Here is a 13654-nt window from a genome sequence, read left to right as displayed (position 1 = left end):
GTGTGCCAGGAACTACTGCAGTCAAGTATTTGTGACAGACAGCTTTTAATCAAGCTTTTCTCTTTCTGTCCCCACAGGCTGATGGTGTCTTCTGCTGAGCTCTGACAGACTGAGGATCTTTCCAATTTGAGATCAACTGTCTCCGTTTCAGCACTGTCTGGCTTCTCCCATCCAATGGAATTAGACCTCATTACTTAATCATTAGTTTCCTGGCATCTGACAGACCTTTCAGCACTAATAAACTGCCTTAAGTCTTGCTCTGTCTGGGAATAGAAAACCATAAAGAAAGAAAGAATAGGTAGCTTATATTTGTAGCACCGGGTGGAATAAAAGCTCAAGAGAGTTGAATTAAAAGACTTTTAGTGCCAGCTAACCTTGTGTCAAGATGGATGAAACACATAACAACAGGACTTCCTTGGTTAAAGGTGCCAAGGACATCGCTAAAGAAGCCAAGAGGCACGCTTCCAAAAATTTCAGCAAAGCTGTTGATTCTGCCTCAGATGAATACTCAACTCATCGCAGCTACAACCGTTTCCAGAACGAGGATGAAGAAGAGAACAACTACAATAATTATACTCAGCAAGACGGTAACTACGCTGACAACGTAGCCAACGATGAGGACGGGGCCTCCAGCGACGCCACGGAGGGCCACGACGATGAAGACGAGATCTACGAGGGGGAGTACCAAGGCGTGCCTGCGTACAATGATGGGAAGTCACGGGATGGTCAGGTGGCTCTGGGCCAGCCGGTTTCTGACAGCCTAAAGAGCCGCAAGGAGTTGGAAAATGAGAGACAGGCAGATGAGGAGGAGCTTGCCCAGCAGTACGAGCTGATAATGCAGGAGTGTGGCCATGGGAGATTCCAGTGGCAGCTGTTCTTTGTACTCGGGCTGGCGCTCATGTCAGACGGTGTGGAGGTGTTCGTAGTGGGCTTTGTCCTACCCAGTGCTGAGACAGACATGTGTGTCCCCAACTCTGGTGCCGGATGGCTGGGTAAGGACTTACATTACAGTGGAATAAGTTTGGTAAATATTCATAATTTTCTGAGTTGTTTGTATTCTCACTCAGATACATTAAACAGACAGGGAATCACATATGTGGAGGTGGGATAACATGCAGAAACCTAACGAACAACTTAAAACCCCTTGAAAGTCTTGTTTTTACGGGCTGTTAACCTTCTCACCAGGCTGCAGTGATGTAGAAGTGTACTCTAGGGTGTGGCAGTGCACATGTCATTACTGGTGGGTGTGGTTACAGTTGTACCAGAGCTTACTTCTGACCACACCCATCAGTGATGCTGTTTTTACTTTTTAAATGTACAGTGCGTAACAATTAGGAGGATCTATTGACAGTAATGGAATATAATATTCATAGGTATGTTTTCATTAGTGTATAAAAAAGAATCCTGTTTTTGTTACCTTAGAATGAGCTGTTTTTATCGGCCGTTTTGTGGCCACTGTATTTTCACACTTGGTCAGGAGGTTTGTCCTTGCTTTTCTCATTAGCACAAAACACAAAGTACAGATAAGGCTGTTTGCTTATGTGGTCTATCAAGTCTGATCCATTCTCATAATTCCGAGTTTTTAGCATTAAACCCTATTTTCCCCTAACTTAAGCTTTGTTTTGTCAGACATATTTAATGTCATAGAGAAATAGGTTTAAAATCAAGTTATCAGGGGCTTTAAAAATGATCTGACCAGATAGCTCAAGTTAATCTTTACATTACAGAGTACTTAAAGTGACAACCAAACACAACCTGAGGGAGAACAGTAGTGCCTGTATTCAGTGATGGAGAGAGGGAACAAGTTACAGCCAGCAAGTATATTGATTTACTGAGTGAAAGCTTAAAGCACTTCACTTCATCAGGCATGTTCTGAATCTGTATGTGAACTGTCTGAGAGTTAGATTCATTGCCAAGAATAGTGTGAGATCCTGACTATCTTATTGGTAAGTGACAGTGAGAAATTGTGACTTTTAGGTATAGTGAGCCATCTGAAATTCATCTGGCACTGCTCGAAGAAGCCATGAATTCAGCTCAAAGTCAGCTTTGCAGGCACAGGAAATGGATTCTGATTGATGCAGTTAGATGGGAGTAAAATACATGAGGTTCTATGAAATATTTGGGTGTTGATGCAATTAGTTTCCCTGCTAGCAGCCTGCTAATGACGTGTGTTGTTTATGACATGCCGGGTTGTTCATGGAGAGTAGTGGGTGACACTCTCAACTGTAATCTCATTGCTTTAGGAGCTTGTCAGTGGGTTGTCATGGCATCAGGTATTTGGATACACGAGTAGGAGTAGTGTTAAGCTAGATGGATCTCTCCCACACTAGGGAAAAGTTGTGTGTTTGCGTGCCACCAATGTGTCTGTGTGTTTGAGTGTGTGTGCAATTTGCTTCATTATTTCTCTCACTAATATCAAAAATAGCTGCATAGTGCTGGTCATTTTCCTCAATACACTGTGCCCATGCTTAGTGTTACATTCAAGCATTAGTCATTTCCCATACATAGATTAAAAAAAGTATTTTCACAATATGATTGTGTGGTTTCATAACAAAAAGAAGAATGGTAACCTTGTTTGTTGTTTGGGAGCAGGGTGGTTTATTATTCACCCAGATTTCACCCGTATTCTGACTCATCGCTCAGTAGGAGACAGGAGGGAGAGAATAGAAAGAATGAGTCATTTTACCAACTCACTCACACACCGCATAAACAAAGGATGTGTGTATATGCTCACTTGTGGATGTACTTGAGAGAATAAATCTCACACAATGTAACTGATTGGTGTTTTTACCACAGTTTCTCTGTGAAGGTCAGTGACTTTAAGAGGTAAGAGCCTCGTCAGTGGACATTTGGCTGGACGGAGAGACTGAAAACAAGTGAGAAAAACAGAGAAATTATACAGAAATCATCCAGTACAGTAAAATCTGTGTAGAGTACAATTTTTTTGTTTTAAATGGCTTATTAGAATAATTATGAGTGCAGAGAATGTGTGCATAGGAACACAACCAGCTAAATTAAATAATGTAAAAAATTTTTATGACAGCCATCATGACTTTGTAGCAGCAGTGTTGGAACAGAGAACTGAAGAGGTTCATTTTGGCTGGATCGTGCTGTCTATGTTACATCAGCCACTTATACGAAAATAGATATTGATTAGGTGGAAAGGGGTTTTCTAGCCATGTGCAGCTGAATCAGTGTTGGGTCAGGACTCATACTGGGAAGTGTTATATTGCCTTGGTGTATAGAAGTCTGGACCTCTAAATATATCAAACTTTGGACTTAACTGGCTTTCGTGTATGAAGCATTGCTCTTCTTTCAGGCTGCAAGAGAGTAGGGCATGCCAACAGGATGGAAGTAAAGCAATGTACGCTTTATAAGCCTTGCAAAATGTGAATTTGTAGGCTATAGAGCTGATAACTTATGAAATCAAGGAGTTTTAACATAGTGTGATTGACCACAAGTCAAGTATTTAAATCAATATGCGAAACAATTATTAACACTAACACCTGACTGTGGTACATGAAGTAATCTGGCCACCAGTGAAAAAAAGTAGTTTCTTTGATATTCTTTGGCGTAGGGGCTGCAGTTCCGGATATGTACGAGAAGTATCGGTAAGCCCAGAGGGGGAGAAAATGTATCAGTCATCACCTTCACTGCTTAAAGATAGCAAGACTATCTCACACAGTAATCAAGTGAGTTTTGGTAGGTAATATATCATTTTTTTAAAGACTACAGTTGTTCTTAAGCTTGGAGTCACCCCAGATTCCGCCGGACAAGGCCTTGACACGTTTCGGCTCTGGTTGCGGTTGCCCAAGATGATTGTGCCAGTTCTAGGCAATGCTTGAAATTCCACCAGAACCCCTGCATCCCAGATGTGTCTTGCTGCTCTGTTCCGAGTAGAGTGTCTGGTCTATTTCTGAGGGAAGCCTCGACCCACTCGTGTCAAGCAGCACAGAGCAGATCGCACTGGCAGGAAGTCAAACACAGAAACTGCATAGAGAATCCGGTTAATTTTCTAAATAAAATAATACGTGTGAATTTCACACTACATCAACATTGTGGCACCAGGCCAGAAGTCAGAAGCAGGTTAGAGAAGACACATGGATCACAGAGCCAAAGTAAATGTGACAGTGTAATCCATCTCTGGTGGAATTCGGGGTCAGAGTCCGAAGCTGTGGCTATTTCTTGTAGTACTTCTAGTAGTACGTACCGGGGAAGATACATACAGTACATACCAAAAGTATGGTAGGAAAGATTTGTCCATTTTGTGCCAGCACTTGACAGCAAATTTCAAAAGGGAGCACATTAATTAGTAGCTACCAAAAATTCAAGCAAAAAAGGCACTGTATTCTCACCAGAGTTAAAGCAGTTCTTTTGAAGCACTGAAGGGGCTCAGTTATAGCAAAACTATCCTGAGAGGAATGATGTCAGAGACGATAAGAGACCAAATCCTCTGTTTGAAACGAAAAAGTTTGTACGAAGAGGCATTCAACATGTCGCTCTAAAGGCAAAAGCATTGACTGATTGTTTTAATTTGAAATATATTTGAAGAAATTAGTTGATATTTTATAATGCATCATCACATTAATCATTTTAAATCATATTGTAGAAAAACTATTACAGGAAATGGAAATGAATGATAAGATGAGCAGCTTTTTATAGATTTATCTAATAGTCCCAAAGAACATCTTCATTTATCACCAGTCTCCATCATTTTCATTTATTTCTAATGACCATGTTAAAAACTTGAAATGAATTAAACCATGTCATAGTTGTAACTCTGTAAATTGGAACATTCTGTTATTTTTTATTGTGACTCATGACCTTATAAACACACTTAATAACTACCAAACATAATTTACTGGTTATTTCAGCATGACATTAATATAAAGTGTAAAATACAATTACGAATATCTTCCAATAGTGTCCTATACAAAAGCAATTCAAATGCTGCAATGTGATACTTTTAAAGTTAAAGTTAATTCAATTTTTACTGTACATGATTCTTCTCGATTTCCTCCATAATAACTCATTCATTCATTCATTAGCGTGCATTATAGTATTTCTCTCCATAATCTACTCCATAAATGGTTTTCCCTTTAATGTAATACGAAAGGTGAGATGCTATCCCAATATGGGATGTTCCTGTTTTTTTTTCCTCTCCCTGCTCTCGTCTGTCCTCTCTGTTACCGTCCTGCTGTAATCCCTCTCTTACACTCTCTCTGTGTCTCATAGCCATGCAGGCGATCTGAAGATATGGGCTAGAGTTAATCTCTGCAGCATTGTGCTTCACTGCAGTTTAGCCATGGTAGACTGGCTCATGTACCTCCCCAGAGAAAGAGAGGGAGAGGGAGAGCGCTACTTTCGTACACTTCCTATCAGTGCCCTCCCCGCTCCTTTTCTCTTCCACCACATATGGCGTTAATTTGTCTGCGGGTGTTTTCCTGCACAGCAGTTAGCACTTTTTAGGATGTTCGGTAAAAGGCCGGCTGGCTCGCATGAAGCCGGGCTGCAGGTGTATCCTGAACACCTCAAGGAGTACATCAGCACCAGGGTCTGCTTGGAGGAGGCTTTTGTGTAACTGATGTCAATCTTTTTTTGCTTTGTTTGTTGCGGTTACTTGCAATCACAAACACTGTCGACATAAGTTAATCGACACAAGGCAGTGATGAATAGGCTGCCTGAGGTTAGCTAATTAAAAAAAATCTGGGGACAACAACATTTGCTACCGTCTCTTCATTGCCTGTCTCTGTCTCTTTCTCCTTCACAACAAAGCACCACAACTGGATCCATTCGCCCATTCACTGTCCAGGCAGAGAGGCCACAATTCAATGTGGATTCACTGTGAAACCTGATTGAGTCGTTTCTCTAAGCGCGGCGTATTGATTAGAGTCAGTGACAGGAACAAGGAGCTGAATTCCCCTCGTAGGGGCTCTCTGTCAGTATGCTGATGATGCATTAAAACTTATAAGGAATATATATGGTCTGAAGAACAAGGGTTCCCAAACTTTTCCATGCCAAGGCCCCTCAAATAGCATTAGCTTGTGGCCGGGTCATCTCTGAAATTCCTCCAGCTAGAGTAATACTTGTTGCATATGATCTACTGTGAGAATGATTTCCATTCTCTTCACTAATTTCCCCTAAAATGTGTGTTTAATTTGTCTCTCAGTAGCTAACAAATCTAATTAAACACCTAAAAAACTTCCCTGTAAATCAGAGGAGGGATTTTTTCCAGTCCTTATTATGCAGCTGAACACAAAATTCCTGACTGATCCTGAACTCACCCTAATCTGCTGATTGGAGTGAAGAATTAATAATTTTGCCTCTTTGATCGTTGATTGCATCTAACCTGGAAGGAGCTCTAAGTGGTCCAAATTTGTGTGACTGTGTGTGATTATTGCTTGGTCTCAAGATGTTATAATTTGTTCCAATAGATGGATTTAAATGAGAAAGAAGTTGGAGTATTTTGAGCCAACTCCACCATTACAAAAACAAATCAGCAGGTGTTGATGTAATTAATGCCCAAGGAATGTGCTTGACTCCCGGGGGTCTACTCTCCCCTCCCTCCCTGCCTCCCCCTCCTCTGCGTTCCTTCCCTGCTGCAACCCACCTGTCAATCACACACGGTCCTCTGGGAATCCCCTCATCTGTTGAAACACCTGAAGCTCTCACATAATGTCCTGAACGTTCCCGCTGAGGAAATTAGCGCCTGATTCCACTGGCTGCTGTCTGCTGGCGCTCTCCTCTCATCCATACCTGGACACTGCATGGTGGTGTGGAGAGAAAACAGAGCAGAAATGTGTCAGGAGAGAATTACACTTGCACATAAGAGCTAATTACAATAGAATAAAAAAGGCAGCATGCGTGGAGACTGATGGAGACAGTTTAAGAGTTAGTTCAAATAATCCCTCTGGATGCGGAGAAAAGCTGCACAGTGTACCGTTAAAAAGAACACAGACGCTGTCTGCTGGGAGTAAGAAAAAGATTAGAACTACAGTTCAGGTGGGCTCAGTACAACTTTACTGGGATTGACTGAGTTGTGGCATTGAACCACTGTGTGTCTGCTGGATGGATTTTATCAGGGCTGCAACTACATTTCTCATACTTTAGTTTATGACACTACATTCCTATCAGCCTTAGCTTTACTTTGCAGTGCTAATGAGTAAAAATGATCATGCTAAGATGCTAAACTAAGGTAAATATAGCATGTTAGCATGCTGACATTAGCATTTAGCTAAAAGTACTGCTTTGCCAGAGTTCAGCCTCACAGAGCGGATATGGCTGTACAATTTAGAAAAAATGGACCCAATAAACAGAATAAATGGAAATGCACTGAAATGCTTCCAGCTACGTTTTACAGTCGTTAATGTTCAGCAGAGACCAGAAGCATCTTTTTAGCCTTAAAGTCTATTTTCTCTAATCTTACACAATGCAGAGATTGTGAGCAATTTCAAAGCGTGGGTGAACACAAAGAAACACTGAACGCATCCCGTGTAGACACTGATGGAGGACTGTAACTGCTGCTGGGATTGCACTAGACAGCCTATGTAGATGCGGCGAGGGATGTCACTCAGCTGGAGCTTTTAAGTTAAGATGCAGTTGTCTCATTTTTTTCAGGTGAATGAAAAAAGAGTTTAGTGAAGTGCTGTAGTGAAGAGGAAACTTTTTTAATATCCAATCATACAGAATCACACCACCTTATTCTGACCTACAAAATATAAGTTATATTCAGTTGTATGACGTTGCACTGCTATTAAACGGCTAATCAGTTTGAGGTTAATAGAAGGTTTTACTGGGATGACTGTGAGTCAATTTGTGTTATTCTGAACACCTATTCTGAACTTCTGATCTTCCCCCTGAACAATACCCCCAAAATATAATAAAAGAAAACTAATATTGAAACAAATAAAAACTAAACTAAAACTAAACATTTTTAAACAATAACCACTAAACTGAAACTAACAAACCCACTCTGGAAACTAACTGAAACTGAAATTGAACTGAAAACAAAAATTTAAAACAAAATAAAAACTAATGAAACTATACTATACTATACTTAACTATAATAACTGAAGGGGACTGGGAGACCCATGTTACTTACTGAACACAATCAGTGATGGCTGCCACAGACGTAGAGCTATTTAAAACTTACTTTAATAAAAAAATATCGCTAACAGCAACTTTAAACACCACTATCATCCCTGTGCACCACTGCTTTTAACTAACCTTCTCTAATTTACATAAAAGCTCCGCAATCTTGAGGCAAATGGAGGTTTTAAGGTCTGACCTGAGTTTGAACCCTACAAATCCAATCTCAGAAAGATTCATGCTGCGTCTCAGATGCCCCATCACCACCACTACCCTCCCCCTTTATTACAGATAGAAACCCAGTGCAAGGGGAGCCATAAAATAAATGAGCTGGGGTTACCAGATAGCATCTCCTTGAGTACATGCGTTCAGATGCATTGTTTGTGTGTAGCTACTTGGATCAAATATGTCACCAGTTTGTGCAGAATGTTGATATTTCAGTTTGATATTTGTGAGCTTGCGGTAGCGCTGCTTGCTCTTTATATCCTGCTGCCTATAGGAGAGCCCTCTCTGCAGTAGCTGCGCATAGATAGATCCAGTGGCTGTCACCTGTAATGAATCACTAGCTCTCAGCATCATGTCTGCGCAGCTTGATAAGACCTTCTACTTTCAGCATATCTGTCCCATCACCTCAAACACAGTGAGAGAGAAAGAAGAAAGAGGAGGAAAAAAGGCAAAAGGCCTCCTTTCCTCTCTCTGCATTCTTTTTGGTGCTGCCTCGTCAAACAATTCTATCCCCCCGCACGCTAATTAGCATTTTTATTAGCACGTAGAGAGCAAAGTGGATTATTCACTGGACTGACAACCCCCACCCGTCTCCACCAACCCTTTCCTTTGCTGCATGTTGCTGGGGACAGGAAGAGAAATGACCCCCCGACTTCCTGCGGAAAAGCAGCGGTGGGAGGCAAATGCCTGGACTTTAAAAGCAGAGCTATGAGGTCAACTGCTCTGTTTCCCCCACAGTCCCTTAAGAGAAAAGTCATTTCAGTCAGACAGAATTAAACTGGAATCAAATCTTCTATATTACACAGAGATATCTGGTTTACACACAGCGGTTAAAGACATATCAAATTACCACATTTGATACCAGTCAATGAATGAAATGCAAACTCTCCAATGCAAAATGAAGCCTCTATTGAGGCACATTATTGCCTGTGCAATCTAACAGAACCTGTTGTAACTTCATCCTTTTACACTGAAGCTTTATCACGTAATGTTGTTCCACAATGTTTTTCAGACACTGAGCCTGCCTACCCCAGACACACTGACCATCATAATTAGAGTTAGGGAATGGAAAACTGTACTTTGAGTCCAGTTGAGTTGATCTACAGTGTTGAGTTAATCGATTCTATCTCTGCTTTTTATATACACCTATATTTTATGTGACCTCTCAGTGCTATGTCGATAGCTGGCAAATAACAGAACCAATTTCAGTCTGAGCTCTGTTACTCCACTGATGCACTTGGAAAGCACCACTTAATGCTTCAGCTGACGTTTAGCAGCTGTGTGTGTTTATTTGTGGCAACTCTATATGCATGTGTGTGTGTGTCCAAGACCAATGTGATATCTGCAGTGTCACCTGGTGTCAGACCAATCTAACAGTACAACAAAAAGGTTTATGTTTAATGTGGTGTAATGTAGTTTTTATATACTGTGCAGTTGGCTCAGAGTGCCTGTGCTAAAGCTATGCTACACTAGTTTTATTGTATAGAAATGTAGATGTTTGTAGGATACTGGTACTTTGAAATTGATCTCCGACATCTACATGGAACAAAGGCAAAGACTTATAACATCTCTTCCAAATACAGTGCTCTAAAGTGCCATATAGCTGCAAAACTTAAAGCTGTAGTGATAGACCATCATCACTCTCACCTCTTCTCAGCGTTTTAGCATCTCTCAACACTTTGTTCTGGGTTTACAGTCTACAACTTTACTCTTTTGGTTCTCTCTTAACACTCTCATTGACTGATCTTTGTTGCAGAGAAACCAGCAGTCTGACATTTGTTTGAATTAAATGCTTTACTGTGTCGGGGAATACATGCACGAATGAGTGCGAGGGCAAACTGTCTCCCATTTCCAAAGTGCAATGTGTTTTATTCACTCAGCAGTTTCACAAACAAACATTTGACTCCAGATGGCTGAGATCATTTACATCTTTCTCTGTCCCTCTGTCTCTCCCTCCCTGTCTCCAGGTAGCATTGTGTATCTGGGGATGATGTTTGGAGCCTTTTTTTGGGGTGGCCTGTCAGACAAGCTGGGACGTAAACAGTGCCTGCTGATATCCATGTCTTTCAATGGCTTCTTCGCCTTCCTATCCTCCTTTGTCCAAGGCTACAGTATGTTCCTCGTCTGCCGCATGTTGTCTGGCTTTGGGTGAGTTCACTCCTCTCTTCTCTTGAATATTTTCCTACTTTAAACCCTGTCCTCCTGAGTGTATTAGAGCTCCTCTGAGGGCTCCATTCTCTCCAGCCTGATCTGTCCTCCCACTGGTTCCTCTGCTGTCTCCCTTCCTCCAGAGTCAAAGCACATGACAAGAGGTTATTCTAACTGCCTGGCACTAGTCTGTCTTCATCCCCTGAGTGGGGGAAAAGGAACAAAGCAAAAGAAAAATGTTTTCAGAAATGACGTGAGGACAGTGAATGAACATCTGTCCATTTAAGCGCTGGTCGGGTCTGCTTGGCTGCCCACATCCTTGATAAATGACACGCCCTCCCAGCTCAGTGATATGACATCCCTGTTCATGACTTACAAAGGTCACCTCTGTATCAAACGTCAAGCTACTGAGCAAGCCAATATACAGTAAATTATATGGAACGAGCATAACTGAAGCTAAAGTCCTGCACCTTTTTGCTTTGTGCTTCAGCAAGCCTCGGTCAGAACCTCAGTCAACTTTCTCCTTTATATAGAGTCACATCACCTGAATATAAGAGTTGTTACGTTTTTGTTACCTTAGAATGAGCAGTTTGGATCTTGTTTCCACAGTAGCCCAGAAGGGACAAACCATAAACTGACTCTAGATAGGGATGTTAGCCAATGACGTTAACTAACCAGTTAACTAACGATTGATGTATATTAGCCAGCTTATAAACTAGATTAGTTTAACGCTTTTCTAAAACTAGCTTTCAGATGTAACTAATAACTAGCTAGTAGGTTTTGCTAGCATTAGCTAGTTAACTTAAGATGTGACTTTACCTTTAACAACCTTTAAAATTTTGTTGTTTTTCAAAATAGACAAGCCTAGCAGATTGCGTATCTAAGTACAGGACAAGAGACAGGACAAGTTGACCGAGACTTGTCCAACTGTTATTGGAGCACAGAGCAATAATGGGCGGGACTTATTCTGCGCCATTACATTTTTAATTGGACCAAGGGTGATGACATAAGTTGATGCAGATAAGCCAAAAACATAGCATCTACTGGAGAGAGCTCTCATAACCAAGAAAGAGTAAGAAAAGGTTATTTTCAGGCACCTGTACTAGAGAATCTTAAAGGTTTGTCCATTACAACCCACAGGTCCAGTCTGTTACACTCAGTCTAATCCGCCTGTTCTAGCAGTAGAGTTACCTGATTTGCACTCAGCTCACTGTTTAATTACAGTTGTATAAGCAACCAGTAAGCCTCTCAGTGTATCTTTGTCTAAAACAACAGCTTACTTAATGGCTTTGTGTTAAATTTTTAATTAGTAGCTTCAGCTTTTATTTCATCCTTTAATTCTCAATCTGTATGCAGGTACATATTTATGGTGGTGGTAAAAGAGATTTATAATTGGGGGAATATGTTAAATTATGATGGAAATCTGCCTAAACAGATTTCTAAAAGAATGCTGGGTTTTCCATTGATTTTACAACCTTAGTCTGGGAGAAATACCATCCGGCATCAAGTGTAGTCGCAAGTTTGAGTAGATTGTGCTTGTTTCATTAGGATTTTCTTTACCTCATTAACTTTGCTACCATAATCTGTCTGAACAAACAAATCAAAAAGGGTAAGAAAGAAGATTCAAACAACCTATTTGTCAAATCACACAGATTGGGTTTTAGTGGCCTTCCTTTAAGTATATGGGAACAAATTGTAATTAAGGTCATGATGAGTCTATATTAAAATAGTCACTATAACTAAATTTTAAAATGGTTAAAAACAGGTTGTTTTGAGCATTCCAACTAATGTCGGTGGGGGAGAGCACCTTCAGTAGAAAAGAATAAATACTTCTTTGACACAATCAACTGTGTCGTTTAAATGTATTGTACTGTGGTGTTCACTACAAGGCCACTGTATCCAATATGATGTACAGAAATGAATCAATATCTTTAAAAGTAGAATGGATGACACCATGGAAACTGCTCAGTCAGCTTCCATGGTGGTCTGCACCAAGCTGCAATATATCAGCCACTTGTTGTACAACACAGATCAGACTTTAAAGCTCCTTTAAGTCATACTTATATTAACAACGGATCAGATGTGCAATGTCTGAGTCCAAATACAAACACCAAATTCTGCAGTTCCTGGTAGCTTTATATGGAGCGTTTTAGCCCTTACAGAGAGATATTTCCTTGTTTCTTTTGATTACATCATTTCTAAAACTGTGGGAACTCTCCTGAATAATGTCACATTATGACTTTGATGATATCTAATATGAGAAAAAAGAGCTTCCAACCATACCGTAGTCAAATGTACTTGTTTATGTTAACAGACTCCATCCCTCAGAGAAAAAATGTTGATTAAAGAAACAAAGAAGATGTGTTTTACTCTAAAGCTGTATACTCACACAAACTGAAAATTGCATTGTTTCATTTTATAATGCATGCTGAATGGGCTCCAGAGCCCCATTAGCTAAAGAGAAACAAAAGTGCAACAACAATGAAACGTAAATACAGCATCCCTTAACACAGAGCAGATGTGTGCGCTTCACACATGCAACATCCTTTTTAAGTTTACCACTTTGCTGTGGTCCAGCACATCACTCCGTCTGTTGAATTCCCTCACCTGTCAGGTGTTTTTCATCTTCTGTTTTGTTTTTGAAACTCTGGAGATGTGAAACAAACCAGGTAGAGAGTCACTGCAGACACAGATGGGCTCCTGCTGACTCAACACCTCGCTGATGGTCCGCTTCAGTGCAGCCTCACCTCCCATCAACAGAATGACATGACATTATGTAACTGTATCAGCGTCAGTTGACTATATGTAAAAGGGGACATTTTGTTTGGTCAGTAAAGAAAAACATGATTTCATGCAGCAAATGTTAAGATGATCCTGATGATATGAGTTTTACAATAGGCAGAATCTTTCGTTTGACATGACTTCTTCTATGCATTTTATTTTACACATCATAGCCTGCTGCCCAAACCATGCCAATTTTGAACAAAAAGAAACTACAGCTCAGAGCATACTGGCAAAATCAGTCCGTCCTCACCAGAAAAAGGGTTGATTGTGCAAACAACTTATTACAACCCATATTTACATTTATTGTTGGGAAGCAACCTCTAATGGTTGTTACATTCGGTGACATACTATAAAGAGTGAGTGCAGAATGATGTATGTGCAGAGTTTAACACTAGAAGGATGTTTTCAC

General features: G+C 40.6%; 1 protein-coding gene across 1 annotated transcript in view; it reads left to right on the top strand.

Moving 5' to 3' along the window:
• The first annotated feature begins 385 nt into the window (after nt 1-385).
• Nucleotides 386-13654, top strand: part of LOC118332232 (synaptic vesicle glycoprotein 2C-like) — a 30681-nt gene continuing 17412 nt past the window's right edge. Inside the window, exons 1-2 of the mRNA XM_035667413.1 lie at nt 386-992; nt 10281-10461. Of these exons, the coding sequence (XP_035523306.1) occupies nt 386-992; nt 10281-10461 (788 nt within the window). The remainder of the gene's footprint in view (nt 993-10280; nt 10462-13654) is intronic.

Source organism: Morone saxatilis, unplaced genomic scaffold (assembly GCF_004916995.1).
Source record: "Morone saxatilis isolate NCDOM2014 unplaced genomic scaffold, NCSU_SB_2.0 Contig21, whole genome shotgun sequence".
Classification (NCBI taxonomy): Eukaryota; Metazoa; Chordata; class Actinopteri; family Moronidae; genus Morone; species Morone saxatilis.
The sequence above is the reverse complement of the archived record's forward strand: the minus strand, read 5'-3'. Positions and strand labels throughout refer to the sequence as shown.